Genomic DNA, 23507 nt, shown 5'->3' with positions numbered 1-23507 from the left:
TTATCATACAGAAAAAATGCTTGAAAAGAAATAAACACATTATGCAAACATTATGCAGATGGGAACATTATAATGCACACACTCATGTATTTAAATTACATTACAAAAGTTTATATTTCCAAAAGGTGGCTAATATATATCAACAACTTAATTACTAATAGATCTTACCTCTGTCTGAACCATTGCTGGGCGCTGTGTGCGCAAGTTGCGGACGGTCTGGAACAGGTCAACAACACCCTCATACTGCATACGCTCCAAAACTTGACTTAGGGTGATGAACACTCCAGTGCGACCAACACCAGCACTGAACAGAAATTGCATTGTCAAGCTGATGGTACATTACTGATAATGACTACGATTATATGCAGGTTAACTATATCTAACATTATGAGGTGTGTAGGCCCAAAGAAAAATCTGTGGCATATGACAGGATGTGAGATAAAAGAGATCACTGGGGTGAAGAGTGCAAGAGTGGATTTATGGACAACACCACATGAGGACTACAGTAGCTTTCCCTTTAGGCTTATTCCACAGAAGAGACACTAGAGTATATTAAACTATACACGTATTTAGCTTTCTCCCTCTTCTACATGTCTTAACCCTGCATTACCCCAATATACAATACATGCATCCACGAAGTAAAGTAGTGCAAACTACACGGGCCTATCCAGCCTCCCACTAGTACCACAATGGGACAAAATTAGGTAAAAAAAATAATTACCTGCAATGGACAGTAATAGGACCATCCTGACCAAACTGTTCTTTGGTCTTGTGCACCTGACCAATAAAATCTATGAAGCCTTCCCCTGATTTTGGCACACCCTGAAATAAGATGTATAAATTCATATATATATATATTCAACAAGATATAATTAAAAAAAAAAGTTCTTTCAGTATTGTGACATCTTTGTAAATTATTAAACTAGAGCTTCTGTAGATAATGCAACAAAATCAGAGAGAGAGAGAGAGAGAGAGAGAGAGAGAGAGAGAGAGAGAGAGAGAGAGAGAGAGAGAGAGAGAGAGAGAGAGAGAGAGAGAGAGAGAGAGAGAGAGAGAGAGAGAGAGACTGTTTGTTTACCTGTTCAGGCCACTCTATGAACTGGAATTGTCGTATGGTGTGAGACTGGCCATCTCTAGCATCTGTTATCTAATAATGCAGAGAAAGTGAGTTAGTATCACATCATCTGAGGAGTAATCATATATATTGGTATTTCTTCCTTTATAACTTCAAGAAAACTTGTGCACCACAAATCTTTTAAATTCCACCTTCATACAGTTTTACACTTTCCATGCAGTACTCAAAGTTTTGTCATTTCACTATATTCATTTCTTACTTTCCTTTTAATTTACAATCTTGTTTTCTCTCCTCTAGTCATTCATGTTCATTCCCATCATCAAAGAACACTCACCTTAAATTCCCTGAGAATGTACTGAGGCATATTATACTCTGCTATGGGATCAACCACATAGAACTGGTATCGCTGAGATCGTTCATTGGGCCAATATTGGTAACACTTTTCCTGAAACATGGCACAAAAATTTGGATTTTGTTGTAATTGAGCTGCTTCAGATATATATGTAATGTTATGTATATTGTGTAGATGTCTTGACCTATGAGAACATTTAAATACAGTTAAGAGTAAACAGCAATGATAATAATGGCTGAAAATTCCTTTCTATCATCACAAACACCCATACTTTTTTACCTTAAACTTTTCTAACCCCTGTAAACCTCAATTCTTCATTACCTGCTTCACAATTTATTCAGCATGCATTTCTAAGATCCAATCTTTGTTTTTTAACTTCTTTTCAAGCTTTTCATCACTGTGCCCAACTAGCATTTCTTCACTTTTCCTTAAAACCCTCTTTTTCTCTTTAATAGCAAAATCAGTTCCATTTGGTGTCTTAGTGGCTCTTTTCTTCCACCTCACATGGAGTCCTATGACATATTTGAATCTAGAGCCTTGCATTGCTATTTTATACATGTTGCCTGCTCCCTAGTGCTTGGAATTTAACATCAGTTCTATATAGATGTTATTCCTTTACCTCATTCTTTTCCTTGATGCTCTCTTTAAGATTTTTAGTCACAAGTACAAGCAATTCCAGTTGCTAGTCAGAGTTGTTTAGTTATTACTGAGGATCAAATGTTAAAAGGAAAAACTTGTAATAAAATGCATGAAAAATTTAGTTTCAGTTTTTCATTTCTCAAAATTATTTTTGCTGCATATTCAAACTGCTTCTCCTTCCAAAATTATTAACCAATTTTAATTTTCTTTGTTTTCATGGAAAGAGAAACTTATAATGCAAAAAATGTGGTTGAGAAATAGCAATATGTGTGATAAAAAAAGTAATATATGTTAAGAAAGAAAAAAACTTTTCTTATGCATTTTGAAAAATTTGCCAAAAATTTTAAAATACCAGAAGGAAAAATGTGTGACCAAAGAGTAACTTGTAACACATATCTCTTACTAGATATTATCTCAACATCTACTATCAATCCTTGGCATGTCCCACTGACCAAGAAAATTAATCTTTATAAAAACATGTTAGGATCTCTATGCAATGTAAAATTTTCAGGTTTCCAACTGTACACCTTTTAATAAACTCAAACAAACTTTTACCTCAACTTGCATTTCACTTACCCTTCCCATTTCCTTGAGTTTTGTGAGCATGACCACAATTGTAGAATTGTGTTCCCACAGCATTCTCCAGAAGTCATCCACAGTTTCTTGGAGTGGACCCTGTGTTGCAATATATGCATAGCGGTACCTGTAAATCAAGTTCCATAAGAATGTCTTCCCGAAAAAGTTGAATTAAGATAAACAAAAGGGTAAATATGCAGAATATTAGCTACTGGAAATAGAAGATACAGAAGAACAATAAAAGTACAGAACTATGATTTCAACGCATGAGGAATAGTAACACATAGGTGATTTTGATTGCAGACGAGTTGAGTTACAAGGAATTTTCTCAAATCTATCTTATTTAGGATAAAAACAATTCATGTGCATTGGCTTTCTCTTCAAATCAATGCAAATCAACCCTACTTTACCATATACTATACAACTGAATTGATATACACGACAAAACTGTCACATCCCTTGACCAATGTCTGAACCTCTTTTTTGTTGAATTAATGGAATACAGAGTGAAAGGATACCTTGCCAAGAATTAAAACTATGACTCCCTAATCATGAACCAAGTGCATCAAGCAACTTTCTTTTCTAATCATCATTTTCATACATTCCATAGTTTAACGTACCTGTAGCCATCAATAAAGCTGGCATTTATGTAGTCAGAACCCTCAGTGCCACGCAGAGGTTGCAAGCAGACTCTACTTCCTTCAAACGGTAGAATGTTCACCAATCTGTTTTTGAACTTGTTAACTGGCAGGTTGGCACTAACAAATCTTGATGGCTGAGCCTTGATGTTTGCCAGTCGCTACAAAGGAACAATATTTTAAGTTAAAGGGAGGTGCACTAGCAAATAATATCTAACTCTCTCCCTCTCTCTCCTTTTCTCTCTTAGGTCAGTCATTATCAGAGTTATAATCCTGGCAACATAACAGTCAGTCATTATCAGAGTTATAATCCTGGCAACATAACAGAGATGTTTCGGTAGGCTAGCAAAAAGCCAAAATCTATTTATCACCCCCCAAAAATGCAATGTACAATTTGGTCATAGAAGACTGCTGACTGACTGTCAGAGAAATTGTTAGCGACAGAAATAAGAGAAAGTTCTACACACACAAACCACTCAAATGCATGATTTAAGCCATTCTAGAGCAGGAACATTATTAGATTTGGTTTGTAGAAATGAAAAGATTATCTTCAAAGGAAATTAATTGGAATCTGACATACACATAAGTAAGCTATAATTCAAACTAGGCCTTACATTAGATACTACTTGAACAGGCCTTGTACCTACAGAGCATGAATGAAAATCAGATCAAATAGTTTTTGTCTAGCTGGGAAATTAACCCTTGATCACCTGCTCCGGGATGTGTGTACATTATTATCACTAATAGTATAGACAAAACCATAACAAATACAACACGTGTTACTAACTTTGAATTCAAGCTCCATGCCGGTGACGTTCTCTCCAGGTTCAACAGCCATAAGCTTCTGAATGTGTCCGTGCAGATTTCGAGCAGGAACTTCTGTGACACCAGCAATGACAGCCTCCAGCAGTGCATCATGAATGAAAATGTACTGGTCTTCTGTTTGAACCTGTATATAGAAATTCAATTCATGTAATTTGAAACATAAATACACTTATGACTTTTATATAATACACAGCCACAATCTGGATTAAAATATTGACAAAATATTACCAAAGAAAACCTTCATGTAACTGTACCATATAATTCCTCTGTGCTCGAAGACAAGTAACATGGCCATAAATGTCAACAGTTCTTTCATGCTTTATCCTCTCCAGCATGGCATCAATCACAATGAATGCACCTGTTCGACCAACACCAGCACTGGAAAGTAAAATATCAAATATTCATAAACTTCAATCTTACTACATAAGCAGGGACAGAGACAAATTTACTAAAGAGAAAATTAGAAGAATTTGTAGAAGTTATGATAGTGGGGAAAATAATGAGCATAATAGTCCCAAAGCATAAACTGTCCCAACCCTTACACATAGTACATCTTAATTATCATTGTGGCATTTGACATCTTTAGTGTGAATATTTATTTACCTGCAGTGGACAACAATGGGGCCAGCATCAGCAGGGTTCATGTGACGCACACGGCGGAGGAACATGAGGAATGGAGAGGGGTGGTCAGGAACACCATGGTCTGGCCAGGCTGTGAACTGGAACTGCCGAATCTCACGCCGATCCAGACTCCCAGACTGTTGATGAAATTTTATATCTCAATTTGCCTCTTCTTGAGTGTGGGACAGAACAATAAAAGGAAGCACATTCACGCACATATACCCACACAGAAATTTTTATAAGTGCATATGAGGAAAGAATTACTTTCACTGGAGGGTAGCATCTATCTACATGTATGGCTGACATCTTCATAAAGAGGGGATAGTCGAGACAAAATGCCCACACACTCACACCTCCATCCACTCACTAAAATAATTATGGAGTAATATATATTTACATAAAAACATATCAGCCTCCTATATATTCAAGACAAACAGTTACAGATATTCTAAAGGCCAGATTCTTTCAGTGTCCATCAATCTTCATATGTATGTATGTGTATATTGTACTGTTCTATGTGCATGTGTATATGGTCATTAAGTCATTTTTCTTGTACCTTTTGAAGCTGGAAGGTCCGAAGAGTAAATGTAGCCAATTCTTGTACTTCAGTAAGTGTGACATGCATTATTCCATAGGTTTCAGTAGCAGCCACCCTGGCAGGCCAATACTGATCACATTTTATCCTTGTTCGCTCTTCCAGTTTCGTCATCATGACAATGGTGGATGATCGCTGCTCCCAAAGCATTCGCCACAAGTCACCAAATGTTTCTGGCAGAGGACCCTGGAAATGATTGTACTTAATTAATTCTCCAATCCTATAATTCATAATTTTTGGCATGCAGTACAGAACCCTGGTATGTTGGTTTAGATACACACATGGACATAAATTACATGAAATATGTTTGAAATTCTTTGGAAACAATGATAAACTGAACATGAGGTTACTCACTTGAGTTGCAATGTATGCATTCTGTTTCCTGTAACCATCACAGAAGTTGGCATTAATGTAATCACTACCAGGAACTCCTTCTAGCGTCTGGAGAACCACTCTTGAATGGTCATACGCAATTACGTTTGCATATCGGTTCTTTGGTTTATTAATCTCCAGGTTGCTATTTTCCCAGGTAAACTGCTGGCCTGGATCTATAGACTGAAACAGAGATAGATGTAAAGATAAACAATTTATATTTTCTGGTGCATGAAGATATAAACATTAATAAAATTTGTCAAACACAAAAAGGCTTTTTGTAGGAAATCTAAAGATCTGAGTCTTCCAGTTTGATGGGTGAGAGTAGTTCCTATTTTATGGTTGAGAACAACTAGAAGTGCACTGGAGTAACAGCACAGAGGAAAAACAAAATATGCTTTGTAAACTCAAAGGGAGGGCAATCATGAGAAAAAAAAAAAAAAGAATAAATAAATAACAAATAAATAAAAATAAATAAATAAATAATAACAAAAAAAAATAATAATAATAATAAAAAATCGCATTTCAATATTTTAGATGCCTGTCAATTCTACTTATTATTCTGGATATTCTGCCAAAAAATGTGTTTAGATTTGACAGTCTGTATCCAGGAAGATACCATGCTGAACCACTTGCAAATTACTCTTTTCTAGCTCAGTTAAGTAATTACTACGTACATGTATGGTGGAGCTGCTTTTCCTAATATTTCAACATACATGCTATCATTACATCAACATCAGGACCTTAGTCTATTTTCTCCACTTCAAACTTCTGTCTGATATATCTGTTAGTCATCTCATTATGGGCAATTTTTTTCTTTTTTAGAACACTTCTAATTCTACAAAGATCTCCAAAGGGTAGCTATGACTTCTGCTTGCTGAGAAACATGCCTCTCCTAAAGCATTTTTATTCACCTACACATGTTATTTTTACAGTCATGTGCCACTGCCACAATCTGCAGGTCTTTTGCAAATACCACCATTTTTCACATACCTCATATTCTTGGGAGAACTTCTGATTGTCATTGGCCTTCAGTCTCTCTATGTGTTCAGCCAGTTGTGAAATAGGAATTGGTGGATGAGAAATCATACCAGGAGTCTGGAAATTCAATCTTCGCATTTCCACAGGGTCCAGAGGAGCAGCTGGAATAATACCAACACCTCCTCCACCACCACCACCGACTCCTCCACCTCCATGTCCCCCACCGAGATCTGCCATCAGTGGCTTTGTAACCTGGGCTTGGTCTGGGGATTTTGGCTGACGGCGACGTCTGAAATTTGTGCATGTTATTATTAGATTACTTTTACTAAATGTTCATTTCCATATAATTGTTGAAAAGTTATGTTTATCTAGTGAAAAAAAAATAAAATAAATGTTAATTATAAGTAAATTTCACATTACAATAAAGTTATAAAAATCATTAAGTGCAATACATAAAACATTGGACTCACTTCCAAACGAAGAGGAAGAGGAAGAGGGAGATGACAACCACCAAAACTGCTCCAATCACAGGACCAACTATCATCAACATCTCCATATCATTCTTATTCACTTCAACATAGTCATTAGATTCATTTGTTGGTGCATACGGGTTTGGCCTCTCGGGCAGTTTTCCAAACGGTGCTGGACGCATATCAAGCGAGATGTATGCAGAGAAGGGTGATGAAGTGTACAAATGCTGAAAAGAAAAGGATATATAATTCTGTAATGAAATATTAGTGGTACAGATATCTTTTTCCTTTTCAGAAACAAATTCTCCACAGCAACGATAGTTTTAGCTTGGAAATATCAGTTTCTTGCAAAATAATATTTCCCAGTAAGTAAAAGTTTATGTATAAATCAGTATCATCCAAAATGTTTACTATTACATATATAAATAATTTCCAAGACTTTTGCTGTTTACTTCTATGGTATATACACATAGACAGAGGAATAGAGAGCTACCCATACATAAATACAAGATTACTAATCTTTGTCTCTTTCCTGTTGACAAGATAGTAACTCATATTTGTTCTCTGCTACATGAACAGAAGCCAGTGTTCAATGATACAAAACAAAAACATCAATTTGACGAAGGCTACAACAACTAGTTTCTCAAGTGGGAGGAAAGCATCCTTGAAGCCACAACAATAACAGGTCTCTTGTTACTTGTATACGTAAATGCTAACTTACTTGACCAGGGGCATCCACAACTGCTCTGACAAAAATCTTGTACCTGGAATACAGAAAAAAGCATAATTGTATGTTATACTATTGTCCACAATTATTATTATTTCTAGAGTGAAATGGCAGTGTGACAGTTTAAGATTATCATGAAATCTTTCTCGTCTCAAAGGTCCAGTGGTCAACAGATCACCTGAGCCCTTAAGCAGGGCTAGATGTGGTTGTGATTGACAGGTAATACTTTACTATAAGAACTAGCATTACTTACCTTCAGCACAGTCAGCCATTATGAAACCCAGTTTCACCCTCAACTTTTGGTAAAAATTGCTGTCATTATGGTAACTTTGTTTTTCTATGCTTGCTCTTAATTTTTTACTGAATCACTTTACATCACATAAATATGCACTGAAATTAACACTCATCCTGCATAACATGTAGGCTTACCTCTTTTTCTTCTGTAGAGGCCTATTTTTGAACCCTTCATATATCTCTCCATTACCAAGGGAAAATGAATAAGGAATATTTCTTTGCAGAAATTTTGCAGCAATGTATGGACCCTCTGCAAGAGCTTCTTTGCTTCCTGCTTTATTTGCTATAAGCTGAAATATAATAAATAAACATTTCAATACCCATTATCATATGCAAGATTACCAATATTGATTTGCTATTACATCTTTTAATGCCAATAAACATTTAATTATTAAATGAGGTATAATAAAAATAAATCAAAACTTACATCATCAGTAAGATATTGGTCTGGATTCTTGAAAGAGTTTATCTTGTCCTCTGGCACAACAATGAGGTAGTAGAAGGCAATGGGACCATATTCTTCTGAAGCTTGTGGCAAGATCATGGCTATTTCATGGTTGCCCTTCACTCCATAGAAATCTGGCTTCACCATAGGCTGGGGAGCTGTGAAATTGATTTTGTTATATTTAAAAATGCAAATACATAAATGTCAATAAAGATCATTTACAACTCTAATAAGGACCAATAAAGCAAAATAAATTGAAAACTCTATGCTTGACTGATTTGCACATATGGTATATTAGGAGAATTTTTGAGTAATTGCTTACCAGCCATCTGTGTAGTTACAGTAATTTTTGCTGGTGGACGGTATTCGCTAGTTTGAGGCACAGCAGTGACATTAACAGTGTAAGTAGTGAAAGGCCGCAGTTCCTCAATGACATAACTAAACTTTCGATTACTGACAATACGAGGAACTGTTGGGATCTTCTGGACTTGGGTGACACCTTGAGCATCAACAAACTCCTTTACAGCACTATAGGTTATCTGAAATTGAAAGGGTTTTCTTATTAATACTAAGACTGGCAGACATCATGTATTACAAGTATGTTGATTACTAGGTGTTGCATAGTAATAAAGTTTCCCAATCTTACCTTAAAATGCAAGGGATTCAACTGAATGGGTGGACCCCATGTCAGATTTGCTGAGTGTGTGGTTACATCATGAGCTCGTAAATGCATTGGGACATCTACAGGCTTCACACATATTTCCTTGAGTGTTGACAGCCGGCCCAGTCCCTGAAGAGGCAAATTTGACTAATTTTTAGTTTTCAATAAGAATCAGTTCTAGACATCACAAAAAACTTATAAATAATATGAGAAACAGTATCAGATGGAAAAAAAAAAGGTGAATAATGAATTACATCATAACCTCATATGTTGCTTTATAAGTTCTGATATCTTTTCATATGAAATGATACAGCAATAAGAACACTTATAGTTACTTCTGGGGCCTTCTATCTTAATGGTTTGATCTGTTTTGATATGCAAGTAAACATTAAATTTCAGAGCAATCTTTCATTCCAGTAAACTTGAATAAAAAGATATTGCATTTCATATATAGAACATTCGCTTTAATAATTGAAAGATGCATTAGTTAGTGTATCAAGGCATTTTTAAATTGTAGTTAACATTAAAATATTTTAGGGCAGGGAGTCTCCAGCCATGATCACCCCCTTGGAGAATTCACTGTCAAAATTAATTTCTTTTGAATATCAACCTTAGTCCCTTAATTTGTTTCTATATTAACAATTTTTTGTGCATTTTTCTCCCCCTAGAATATATTTCATGCATGTGTGTAAAGATTGGTGATCTCATCCTCCAATACAGTGTGGTTTACATTACATGCAGTGTACTGAGCTTGGGTGATATCCTGGGTAGTCAGCCTTAAACTATGAGGCTTAGATTAAATGTTTATGCATTCCTCATGTGACATAAAGGGTAACTAGAAGGAATGAAGTGAGGAGACTGAGGACTCTCTCCTCTTTATGTACTATCTTCCTATGATATGATGAGACAAGGTATAAATCAAGCAGTCTTATCTTGAGGAACCCTTGAAGGGGCATGACTGCTTGGTATACAGATGGTTGTTTAACATTCATGGTTAGGAGACGATTGTAAGAAAAAAAGATAAGCATCATTACAGCGAAACACTCACCGAAGCAGTTCTAGCAGCCACTGCTATGGCATATTCAGCATGACGTTCAAGGTTCTGCAGTTCAGCTGAATGTGTCACAGCAACTTTTATTTCATCCCATAAATCCAAGTCAGGTACTGGAGACATTGTATAAAACACCTGTGTGGAAAATAGAAAAAAAATTAGTTTGTTAACTTTAACAAAACCAGAGTGTACATGCAATAAATTGAGAAAAAATTGTTTTTATTAAAATATGAAAATGAAAACTCACCTGATAACCAATAACTTTACCCCGGGAGGGTACTGGCTCCCACCATATTTCTATTGAAGAGTCTGATGTTGCCATACCCTGGAGGTTCATTGGGGCACGGACAAGGTCTGGCTCCGTGTGCAGGTGTAATGTTTCACTGTACGGTCCAGGTCCCATGGAAGTCCAGGCTCGCACCTGTAAATTAAAACATAATGCAGACCACAACCTGGAAATGGGCGACCAGAGGTCAAGACATCAAGTCATGAATCATTAAATCATAGCTGGTAATGTGAACTCCAAGGTACAACAACAATAAATATGCTTAACTAACAAAGTAAGTAAAAACAAGTATAATTTTTGTAGTCCTCCTACTGGTTCTTTTTTTCAGAATATTTTTCTGCTTTATTTACAAGATGTTAAGCCAGTCTGTCAGATGTGTAAGAATTATGGATGAGCTTTTCTTTATATTGGCTTATGTGCTAATTGTGTAAGTACTGTGTTGTTACATGTACCTTATCTTGTAGCAAAGGATACACACACACACACACACACGAGAGAGAGAGAGAGAGAGAGAGAGAGAGAGAGAGAGAGAGAGAGAGAGAGAGAGAGAGAGAGAGAGAGAGAGAGAGAGAGAGAGAGAGAGAGAGAGAGAGAGAGAGAGAGAGAGAGAGAGAGAGAGAGAGAGAGAGAGAGAGAGAGAGAGAGAGAGAGAGAGAGAGAGAGAGAGAGAAAGCATCTGTAGATCTACCACTCTGCAGGACTGCACACACACAGAGGGAGGCAGAGTCGTTTGTCTTCTACTAGCTCAAGGTTGTAAGATCATAATTTCTTGGCTTATGTTGTTCACCTGTTCTCTGTGCTGTTTATGGAGACAAGCTACACTGTCTACCTGGCCAGAGATTTGGGGTGCTGGCTCTCTTGGCTGTAAGCCAAGCATGCCCATTACTACATGATTGGGCTGCATATTCTATATTTCAAATCTAAGAACACACTTACCTTGAATGTGTAATCCATATTTTCTTCTAATCCCGTAAATACAATTCTTGTGCCATCTGAGATATTCTTGTCGTGTTTGAAATCATTGTTCAAGATCACATTCTTACTAAATTGGAGCTCATACAATGTAATGACACCATTTCTCTTGTTGGGCTTTGGCAGATCCCATGTGAACACAATTGTTCCTGGAGTCTGAAATCTGAAAAGAGAAACATGTTAAATTATCTTAATATAATGATCCATACTATTCCAAGCAGTAATTTAAACATGCCTAATGCTGTGTATCATAGGGGACAGTCCTCAATTCATTAAATATACTGAAAATCATGTGTGCTTTAAACATTGCTTCAAAAATATGAGTGGTTCGATTCTGTCCAAAAAGATATTGAATGTATCAGAGAAAACAACACTCACTAGAATATGAACTGTTATTACATACAAGGTGTGGTGAGTACTGAGGCCCCCATGGCTGTGCTACTAACTGTTCTGATGACACATGTCACACTGCACCATAAGGTTAGGTCTGCACCAGATGTTTTCACCAGAATTCATGACATGAGTTTTGTCTTTGACTGTACACGAATATCAATTTTTTCCCAGTTACCTGTAAGTGATATTAGTGGGAGGTCCAGAAGGAGCTGCTTCGGGAGTGACGTAAAATTTGACAGCTTCTTGCCCATAGTTGATGTGATTACGTCCAGCCACACGAATCTCATACTCGATGCCTCGTTGTAGATCATTCAATGTTTTTTGCAACATTGAGGCACCTTCCAGTGTAATGGTTTCAAGATGTTCCCCTTCAGGAGGAAGAAAAAGAGCATTAAAACTTTACCTTGAAAATATTCACATGAATAAGGATTTAATTTTGGTGTGGCATGACATCAGCAAACTAGTATCTGGTTTGTACACAAGCCAAAATAAAATTGCAGCATACATATGCTAAAAATGTTGTTAATTCCTGGAATTAATTCTACATTACAATAAATATCAGGATATTTTATTTTATAAGAAATAACACATAACCTTCTTACCCCTTGGTCCATATCTGAGGCGATAACCTTTAATTTCTCCATATGTTTCAGTAGGTGTTGACCATTCCACATTTACTACCAGTTTTCCATTATATCCACTGACTGTGCCACTGAAATAGAGCAGAAAATATTAGCTGTTTTCATGATACTCCTGTTTAATCAAAAAGTTTAAAAAATGCACGAATAGAAGCTATCTATATTCGGAAAGATTAAAAGTTACACTTTAAATAATATTCTGGCTGGTATTGCTTGAACAACTGTCAAGTAATCAACAGCCTGTATTTAGTAATTTCATAACAAACATAAAAAGTCGGCATGTTGGAGAGAGAGAATGAAAAGTACAAGGATGAATTTTTAACATTAGTTTCATTGATATGGTGAACTTCAAAAGACAGATGACTGTGCCAGCTGGATGAAAGCAGTTGAAAATTATAGTGTAAAAGTGTAGTCATCTTTTTTATGAAAGAAAATACAGGCTGATAAAAATGCCTGTGCTGGAAGGTCACTGAAGGCAGCAAAATTTTTGGTTTATTCTCATTCACTCACTGGTATTTTCTGTCTAAAGATTACTTCATAATGCCTAATTGTTAGGATGTCTCTAATGACATACAAATCAAAATAATCAGACTTGTATCTGCCAAGGTGAGTTAATGTGTGATGTTGAACATTTCTACCATCACAAGTGACAATCTCATTTTAAAAATCAGTCTCATTATAGAATCATACTGTTGTTGTTTGAGTTCTCTTATTCAACATAAACAGAGAGCACTGTACAAAAGATTCACATAAAAAATGAAACATTCTGCTTAGCACTACATGTCCTGATAAACACATCACACTTGATGTAGACTTACTTAACAAGAAGAGCTGGTTTGTTGGGCACACCTCCTGGCATCTCTACTGCTACATGTGTTGACCTGGTACCATCTCCTTTTCTTGTAATGGCTGACACCTGAATCTGGTATTTAGTGTCTGGGGTAAGGCCGCCAACAACATAACGTGTGGCTTCACCATTATGAATTGTGTGGGGAATCTGTGCAGGACTGGTATTATCATTTCCCTGAAAAACAAACAAAGTAGGATCAAAGATGGTTTACATATGGTTTAAGATTTTTTCAGTCATGATTTGCAAACTCAATTTCAAAGCCATATAATTTTTGATCCAATTCATGAAACAGGTCCTGCATTATTTAAATAATATGAAATCTGTTTTTGGCATGAGAGTGGCACTGAGCCAATCTTACTGACAAATTTATTAGCCAGTGTACTGAGCTCAATCTCACATCTTCCACACAATGGGAAGTCAATGTGTGTGTGCCATCTCACCCACATGATTTTATCCTTATGAGTGAAGTACATAGCTTTCATTGTGCATGTTTTCTAATGAACTCATGCTAAAAAAAAAAAAAAAAAAAAAAAAAAAAAAAAAAGCAAGGATATCAACATGAAATGTTTAACTTTAGCTAAAAATAAAAAAAAACACAGTAAAGGGAAGATTAACTAAGCTGCACATTTTTAGATTAACATTTTTCTCTTTTCATAATTTGGTGCAGTGATTTGACATGTACTAAGAACACAAATAAATTAATAATTTTTGGGGCAGTTTATCTTTCTATTGAAAAATACAGATACTTTTGAAGAAATATTTATCAGCTCACAACAGCTTTACAAGTATTCTTTACCAATGTAAGTATTTTTATAAATGGTAGATGCATTACATTACAAGATGCAAAAACATTATCAATAAACCTCAAAGTTATAGTTGCTTGAAGTTTGCTAAAGTGTATGCATATTTTTTTTTTCACTTTCAAGAATTAGCATTAAACTTTATATCAAATGACAGTCATCATTCTTCATACCTAGACCACTCTGGATTGTATCATACGAGTACTCACCCGATTAACGTTCTGAACATGTATCTGGTAGCCTCTGATAATGCCATGTCGCTCCTTCTCATCTGGGGGAGTCCAGGTCACCTCAATGCTGGTACTGTTTATTACTTCCCCCTTAACATTCCGGGGCTCACCAGGCACTACAGGGATGAGAAGACAGATTAGCACCCTCCTCCACAACAGTGTTCCCATATTTCTTCAGAGCAGCCACCTTAACATCAAATGACCTTATGTTGATAAAAAACAGGTGAGACATCCAGAAAATAACACAGTTCTAATTAGCATGTTGCTGCTTGTTAATGCCAGCTCAGCTTTATCTGATTAATTATGCTTTATAATAACTGAGAGAATTTTTCTTGAGAACACATAACAATTACTAACAATCATTACAGCAAAGTAAATCTTTAATTTCTTAGTAATTAAAACCCACTCTTTGCATGCATAGCAGCAGTGCTCTGGAAGCAGCAATAATTCTTAAGCTTTAGTATACATTTTTTCAACATGTATGATTCTTATCATTTTAAATTGATCAGTGTCCAATAATTAAATAATGTCTTAAAAATTGCTTTGATATTATGGTGATGAATTATCTCATCTATAATGAGGGAATCAATTATCCTCTTCATAAGATTTTAAAGTATGCATATCAATACATGTCCTCTTAACTATCCACACAGGTTTTCAGAATTTCTTAAACTTGTTTATTTATAATGACTGTATGGATAACACATCATATTTAATATATTATAATTAGCACTTTATTTGACACACCACACCCATTAAGACCCTGAGGCTAATATAGTATAAGTTTTCTAGTTCTAAAGAAACACTTGTAACCCTTCTGCTCCTAATATAATATGCTCCAGTTAAATGTCTAGTTAACCTGATATGGTCTAATGGGATAACTTAGCAACTAGTCAACTGGGAATGAATGCAGAGAGTTGTTTTATAGAATGGGATGGGAAGGTATTAAATATATTACCTGAATTTCCAAGGGAATTACCTGAAACTGTACTTGAGGACAATTACATTGAGTACTTAACAATACTTCTATGGAACAAGGAGAATAGTTCATGTTCAGTAGGGGATAGAATATGGATTATTTACTTTTTTACTACAGTACAAGAGATACTATGTGAGCAGAAAGACAGCCCCTTTCTTGCACGTAATCAGAGGGTGAAAAGGCAGGGTCAAGAGGATCATAGCACAGACAGCAAGAGGCATCAAGACCGGTCAGCAGTCATACCATTAGCATGTCATCACACTTCACTTAGAAACATCACACATAACTTAAATGTGAGTATCATGTATATTTCCATAAAAATAAACCATCCCTGCTTTTAGAAATATTGGCAAGAATAACACCATTAAATGTTCAACATCATTATGGCTTACAGCAAGTATTGTTATACATCTTTTTGCTTCTTTTTGGAATTTTTGTTCTTTCTTTACAACATAATGGAAATGCTGAAGATAATTACTTATATAGAATTCTGATGAATGATATGACACTAAGTGAATGACGTGTGTGTAATCATGTTCAATTGTTTGGCTTTTGATTAATGAATTACTGAAGCTGCCATTAACTTTAATCAAACAACACAGAAAAGATAGTTTTGTCATTTTAGATCAGCTAAATGCACTGATAGGGAATGAACAAGCATTGTCACACATCCAGTGCAGAACACCCACCAAGACCATCAAGCAACACCTTGACAGACAACTATGAACTTCAACTTGCAATAATTAAAAACTCCTCGAGTCATGGGCAAGTTATCCTGTGAACTATACTAGCACATGTGATGAAACTTATATTACATAAAATTGAAAGTTGTGCTATAACATGGTATGTGTTTCAATGTGATCAACCGCACAGTTCTGGAGATACCAGCCTGTGGGCAGTGCAATGGTCAGGCTGGGCTGGGCCAGGCACCTCAAAGGCAAGGTCAGGCTACCTGAACATAAATAACTTCATTCCAACCATGATGAACAAAGACAAAAATGTGCAGGCAGATCAGTTTGATGTAACATGTTAGTATAATTCTACATACATCTTTTGTTAAAATAGTAGAGCATTTTTTGCAAGATGCAAAGTATCTTACCTAAAAAACAATTTTATATTTGTTGCAAGTACAAATATGGATAACTAACCTTCTCTGCACTTAATGAGGTTATGAAAACTCCGTTTATCCAGGCGTGCAGCCGGTGATACTCTATGTTAATAGTTCTTGAAATTCTTCTGAAATGTTACACTATCTCCAGCAGTTCCATCATGTATTTACTCTTCATATGAATTCTGATTCACGATTAATGCAGTAATCTTTTGCAAGATTCCTACCTATACTGTATGCAATACCTCTCTCTCTCTCTGATGCCTTGCTCCCTCTGGGAGTGTCCCTAAACAGAGTGACCACAGCAGAAAAGCATCCATCTGTTCCTAGTCAAAGCCTTCCCCTACTTGCTCTGTCTCTATTAGCAGCATTTCTGACATTTATTACAAAAAGCCACGGAGGGTGTATGCAATGAACCTTAGAAGATCTGCAGATTGCTCAAGCAGATGAATGTGAAATTCTATTAGTCCTGCTACAATTCTGAGATTATGAAGCACAATAAATCAGTAACATTCATTAAAATCTTCTCTTCCACTTATTCTACAAACTGTTCAGTCAAGATGCAGTAAGATAAAACTAAGGAAGAGTTTCATCAAACTAAACATTAAGTGCCAGTATCCTCAATCATTTATTCCTTTTCTGCTAAACTTTGGAACTCCCTGCCTCCTCCTGTATTTCCTCTTTCCTATGACTTGAACTCTTTCAAGAGGGAGGTTTCAAGACAATTATCCTTCAGTTTTGGATGATCCTTTTGAGCTCTCTTACTTAAGGGACTGACACTCTGTAGGCATTTATTTATTTACTTTTTAACTTTTTTGTTATCTTTGGCCAGTGGATCTCTTACATAAAATAAGCATTTAATACTGTAATATTTCTTTATAAATGAATACCTAAATTAATATTATCTGTATTTATTATAGATTGATTAATATTGGTGTTGAACAAGAGACAAATATACAAGGATGACTAAATTTTGCTTCTATGCAAATTTTTAACCTATATGTAAAGAAGAGAGCTAATTAAATGAATAAAAAGATATTTTTGCTGTCTTACAGTTAGCTTGCATTTAATACTGGAAATAATATAGTGATAAGCAGAGGCATTACAGAAATGAACAATCTTTCAAAGCAATATATTTCTTGCTTCAGGTACAGCACTAGTCCATAAATGTTGTTGATATGATGGTGTCATAAACTTGAAACTGAGAATTTTCACTTCCATGAAGACACACTAAGAAAATATACATGACAACACAAAAATTTATTATCCGTAGGTTATGGACGGTGCATAAAAGAAATCACTGTGATAGAAGCATAAGCTAAGAAAAATACACAAACTATGGTATGAAGGAAACAGCATTTACTAGCACCACATCTACATAGCATTACAAACCCTCATATACTTACTTTGGCCTGTTAACGGAAGGCGAGAGAGAAAAAAAAGGAAACAATGGCATCAATAGCTTGCCAACACCCCAACTGAGTCTGTTTACACCATCCAACATATCATCTGGCTTCAGTGTGGAGAGAAAAGAGAGAATGAGAAAAGATAAAAGAGCATGCAAGTGAGTGAGGAGTGAGAAGTAAGTCATGGAAACAAGCTTAGATCTGAGAGGACACTGTAAGTTATCAGCAGAAGGGGCGTGTGGTGCTTGGTGCATGTTACAGTGAGTGTAAAAGCTTTTGCAACTAAAGAAGAAATCAAGCAACTAAGAGACAATAAAAAAATTTACCCCACCCCCCCCAATAAATCAAAATGTCTACAGAATCAACTACACGGTGCTCGGGGCTCACACGCACAATGGCTCAGGGTTTAACCACCCTACAGCAGATACTGTGCTTTCACCCTCTGCATGTTGGCTACAGGATTTCTATGAGAGCAATGGTCAAGTGAGACCATGATCAACTACAATAAGAATCTGTTTCTTGAATTTACTTGTGTGTGCTAAGCAGTGGAAAACAGTCTACAACCTACAGTACATGTCCCAAAACATCAGCAATTAGCAGATCAATCTCCCATAGTTCATGTCACAGGGAAATACATCCACATAATTGTAGATGACAGAGGCAGTGTAAAGCAGCATTTTAGAACCCATAATATGAAGCTAATAGCAATTTCTCTTCAAGTTTGAAGCATTATAGATAGTTAGGTGCTGTAGGGTGGAAGTGACTTTTTATGTGAAAGATGCATCAGATATCCAGTATCATAAGAGTACATGCATGTTTGTATTCTTCTGTATGAACTGTGGATATTTATGAGTTAACAGAAACATCACTGAATTTTCCTCATGCTTAAAATTATACACACTTTCTTCTTTAATGTCTCCAAGCATTATTATCAACAATACATATTTATTATTCACTTGACTTGATAAGTAAATTCTACTGAAGAGGTAGAATTACAGAAGAATAGAAGGTATAGCATTATGTCCTGGGTTCATGAGCCATTGGTGTTTACAGTGAAGAGCAGGAGAAAGGTCAAGGAACTGTTTATTTATGTTCAAGAAGGGGCAACTCTGGGGAATAGTTAATATTAATGATTTTGTAAAAATTTCTTATGATCAATCTGTTACAGGTCTGATCTGGGAGAGAAATGTGACTGTACTTGTGATGAAAATTTTCTATGATGTTGTAAAGGGGGCCATCCAAGATGTTCAGTGGAGCATGGTTGTCCTTATGTGGGCATCATTGTACTTACTAATGTATCCTTGTAAGGGGCAGGGAAACAAGTGTGTTAGTCTGGCATAGGTTCATGAAAGGTTGTAAAGATAGTTTTGATGTCAAAAGTTGTGATCAACTTCTACTGTGATTCTGGAGTTTGGAATAGTATTATAATTCTGGCTTTCTTTGAGACATCTCATGGAATGTAGATTGATGTACTAGTTGTTACATGATAACATTTTGATACGGTTACAGTTTGCTTCAAACAAGACCTTCACCACTGCAGACACTAATGAAATGGTCCTAATTCCTTACTGTAAGAATGCCAGAATTATGTTTAGGACTCTTTGGGTCATCCATAACTGTGGTGTGGAATATCAAATCTGTAGTGTTCATGCGAGATTTGAGTTACATGTGCAGATTGGTATAGTTACACATGTAAAACTTTCAGAAGTGACAAAGATAGCTACGTGTATGTCTAGAATAGGCTGAATAGTCTATGAGCTTATTGTTGGGTCACAAAGCCCTTTGTTTTCATGTACAATACAGATGTCAGCACGTATGCTTTGAAAAATAAAAACATTCTAAAAAAAATCTTTAGACATTAAAAACACAGATTTCTACCTGATCCATGTTTCAGGCTTTGTGATTTCATTTATCTGTTAAATATTTTTACTTTATTTTCACAAAGCAAGAGGAAAAAACCACATATATGTTTTTGAAGAAGAGTTCTTTTTATCAAGACTCTATATCATGCTTTCTTTGCATAAAATGTTGATGTTCACATATCACAAAAAAAAAAGAAAAAAAAAGAAAAAAAAAAAGAAAAAAAACTATTAAAAAGTCCTTTGAAATAGCAAACATATGTGCTAATCCCCTGCCTAACTCTTCCCAGTAACCTGTTCATGTATGTAAGAAAATACACATTTTATTTTGCCCTTCCTTACAGTCTGCATGTTTCATGTTGTCCTGGGGAGAAATGGGGCACAGAAGAGTGTACAGTTGAAAGTTCAGCGGCCATCAATGCCAACAGTGCCAACAGTCCAAGCCTTCTCAATACTGGTATCTTATTTTCACATTGATCTTGATCCACTTATACATAAAAGCCTTACATATATCATGAAGAAGCCATAGTTTGTTTAAGCAAAGTGTTCATTTGGTGCTTTGACTGTGTTTCTCATGTCTTTCCTCAATGATCACTTTTGTGTGGTGAGTGCCCACACTTGTTTGGTCACACGCATGCTCTAGTACTACATATTTGTAGATTATGAGTCTTCTCACCTCTAGATTGTCATTTGTTGCAGTTACTGAATTAATGCTGAAATTAACTACTTACTTCATTCAATACCATCCAATAAAGAAGAGTCTCATGAACACCACAATGTAACCAGATTATAGATAAAATATGACAAGTAAAATGCTCAACTACTATCACCTTATATTCTGATTACACCATTATGTTCAGAGTACCTTTCTTTATAGCACTTGATTATTTATTTAATTAATTATTCAATAACTGCATCAAGCAACAATGATTTGTGAAAATCATTTAATTTTTGGAGTTGTTCTTTCACTTATTCTCATCATAAATTCTTTTATTTTTTATTTATTATTTTTTCCCAAATTTTGACAAATAATTTGTTATCCAATCACTGTTTAATCTAGCTGTACCAATAAATCAATATGGCTTATCTTATATAAGAGGAGAGCTAAGGTTAGTAATATAGAAACATGCATCACCAGAGCATGAGTGACAACCTTGTCCCAATGAGTGACAAAAGAACTCAGCCAGTCAGGAAAGACATGACAAATGCTGCCAAGGCATCAGATGATCAGTTCACTCTAACAGACTATACTTCAAATCTGTTAAAGCACTGATGGCCTTAATTCAAAATTTTATTACCTATGTGCATTTCAACTGTGCATGGTGCTCATGCAGTGAAGAAGGATAGTTACAGGTTGCTTAGTATGTGGAGAATGTATCTGCTGTTCCATTTTAAGAAAGATACATTTTCTAATAAAGAGTATTCTTTTTTTCAGTGTTAGGAAAGACAGATAGTTAGTACTGTTCAAAGCTACTCAAGTATCTATGCTACTATGATATTTCACTTGCAATTGTTAATCAACCTTTAATCAACAAGAGTTACATAATAGTCATTCAGTTAAGGTATGTGAATCTATCATTACTGCAAATGCTGAAAGTTATTATCTTCTCCTTCATCATATTCTGTAATACCTTGAAAACTTTGATAATAACACATGCATGCATACATACCATCTTCATCAGTGCGCACAAACAGTGCTTCAGATTTCACCCCATCACCTATGACTGTTCCAGCCAGCATCCACACTCTGTACTCGGTCCACTTCTTGAGGTTTGTGATGAGGTATTCAAACTGATTGGGATCTGATATTGTAATGACTGAAGCATCGGAGTCTGGTCTTGAGTTGTTGACAATCATAAGCTTGTAGTAGGTGATGTCTCCATGCTGCTTGTCTAGAGGTGGAGGTTTCCACTCAACTCTTATGCTCTCAGAATCTTCAGCATTGGCCCTGATATCACTAGGAGGTGATCCTGGTGCTGTAAAAATTTTCAGTGTTGAATTAATTATTTTAGTAATGAGTTAACATAATAATTAACTGATTTATATTCTTTGCTCTCATTAGTTTAGGAAATGTAACATTACTCTCCACTTCTAATGAGTACTCCCAAATTTTGTATCTTGAACACCTGTGAGTTCACAAGACCTGAACAATGATTAGAAAATATGCAATTATTTATTTTTATCACAGTGAAAATTATGGTCTGAGCTTTTATTAGTTTATATTTAAAAAAGCTTGTTCTTCAAAGTACAATACTGTGGTCTGAGTTTTTATTAGTTGATGTTGAAAAGTTTGTTCTTCAAAGTACAATACTATGGTCTGAGTTTTTATTAGTTTATTGAAAATGTTTGTTCTTCAAAGTACAATACTATGGTCTGAGGTTTTATTAGTTTATATTGAATTCAAAAGTTTGTTCTTCAAAGTACAATACTATGGTCTTAGTTTTCATAAGTTCATGATGAAAAAGCTTGTTCTTCAAAGTGCAACACTAAACTTTAGTCAGTATTTATATGTATTTGTAATTATGACCATAACACAAATAGATAGAATGAAATATATAGTACATCTCAATACAAATAATAAGTGCAAGTACTAACTGTCTTGATCAGTGCGGACTGACGTGGGAGCAGTGGCAGCTCCCTCACCCCTCTGGGAGCGAGCAGCAAGCCACAGGCTATAAACAGTGTTTGGCTGAAGATCTTCCAAAGTGTAGCTTTCCCCTTCAGGTATATTACGCTGTTCCTGCTTCTGTGAAGACAACATTATGGTGAGAAAAACTGTTGGTTATATCTTTAAAGCTATAATCAAATCTTTGCAATCTGACTTTTCAGTTAAGGACATTCTTAAATAGAATTAAATGAGAAGGCTTCAATGACCTTGTATTGTGCAGTAAACTTTCTATGTAGACGAGTAAAATTATTATCCTGAGACTGTCAATGTTTCTTTCCATAGAACTAATAAGATAGTAACTTGTGAATATTTGGATAATATTTTAATTAAGATAGCTCACTTGATCAATACATAAAGAATGTAAGGAAATTTTTCTTATTCACCAAAACAAAAGCACAGGACAGCAGCAAGGCAAACAGAAAGGGGCAAAGCAGGACAAACAACATCACTAAGTTGAAGGACACAACCAAGATGTGACACTAAGATGTACAGGACAATAAATTACTCATCATTAAAAGTGTTATTTTGAATCCATTTCCTGAGTTAAGTGATGGGCAACCAGAGATAGAAGATAATACAGGACCCCAGATAATGATAATTATAAAATGTGTTAAAAAGTAGCAGACATCAATTTCACTTGAAAAACGACAGGAGTGGAACATGTGATTTTCTGCAGCCCTGCTGGGTAGGTCACTCATTGCTAGGCAGGTGGTGGACATGGTTGTGTAATATTTACATATTGGCTTTTCAGTTTGTGAGATGATGAAATGCACAGAACAACATTATTGCATGAAGTTTTGTTAAAAGCTTTGTGATGCTCCAACTAAAACAATTTGTAAGATTCAACAAATCTTTGGCAGCAATGTTGTTCATGTTACACAATAGTTCAAATTGTTTAAAGATGAGCAAACTTTGAGTGATTGTGTCCAGTGTTTTAATATCTTGTGAACAAGCTGAAATTTACACATAATTAGCTGAGTGTGCAATTTAATTATA

General features: G+C 35.5%; 1 protein-coding gene across 4 annotated transcripts in view; it reads right to left on the bottom strand.

Annotated features, from left to right (window-relative positions):
- LOC135108378 (tyrosine-protein phosphatase Lar-like) overlaps window positions 1–23507 on the bottom strand; it is a 238105-nt gene that overhangs the window by 4879 nt on the left and 209719 nt on the right. For 3 of the 4 annotated variants that reach the window (XM_064019319.1, XM_064019327.1, XM_064019324.1), the window contains 27 exons: window positions 22439–22589; window positions 21514–21819; window positions 14471–14607; window positions 13430–13635; window positions 12576–12685; window positions 12149–12341; window positions 11545–11743; window positions 10570–10743; window positions 10320–10457; window positions 9257–9418; window positions 8933–9149; window positions 8593–8768; window positions 8301–8455; window positions 7866–7908; window positions 7145–7371; window positions 6687–6963; window positions 5676–5876; window positions 5283–5507; window positions 4709–4863; window positions 4360–4483; window positions 4068–4229; window positions 3263–3441; window positions 2643–2769; window positions 1410–1520; window positions 1079–1147; window positions 722–822; window positions 169–304 (listed from right to left, as the gene is read on the bottom strand). In XM_064019319.1, coding sequence (XP_063875389.1) covers window positions 169–304; window positions 722–822; window positions 1079–1147; window positions 1410–1520; window positions 2643–2769; window positions 3263–3441; window positions 4068–4229; window positions 4360–4483; window positions 4709–4863; window positions 5283–5507; window positions 5676–5876; window positions 6687–6963; window positions 7145–7371; window positions 7866–7908; window positions 8301–8455; window positions 8593–8768; window positions 8933–9149; window positions 9257–9418; window positions 10320–10457; window positions 10570–10743; window positions 11545–11743; window positions 12149–12341; window positions 12576–12685; window positions 13430–13635; window positions 14471–14607; window positions 21514–21819; window positions 22439–22589 — 4461 coding nt within the window. The remainder of the gene's footprint in view (window positions 1–168; window positions 305–721; window positions 823–1078; window positions 1148–1409; window positions 1521–2642; window positions 2770–3262; window positions 3442–4067; window positions 4230–4359; window positions 4484–4708; window positions 4864–5282; window positions 5508–5675; window positions 5877–6686; window positions 6964–7144; window positions 7372–7865; window positions 7909–8300; window positions 8456–8592; window positions 8769–8932; window positions 9150–9256; window positions 9419–10319; window positions 10458–10569; window positions 10744–11544; window positions 11744–12148; window positions 12342–12575; window positions 12686–13429; window positions 13636–14470; window positions 14608–21513; window positions 21820–22438; window positions 22590–23507) is intronic. The other variant, XM_064019336.1, reaches the window with a different exon arrangement.

This window comes from Scylla paramamosain, chromosome 2 (genome assembly GCF_035594125.1).
Source record: "Scylla paramamosain isolate STU-SP2022 chromosome 2, ASM3559412v1, whole genome shotgun sequence".
In the NCBI taxonomy this organism is placed as follows: domain Eukaryota; kingdom Metazoa; phylum Arthropoda; class Malacostraca; order Decapoda; family Portunidae; genus Scylla; species Scylla paramamosain.
Note: the sequence above shows the minus strand (reverse complement) of the source record. Positions and strands in the feature narration are given on the sequence as shown.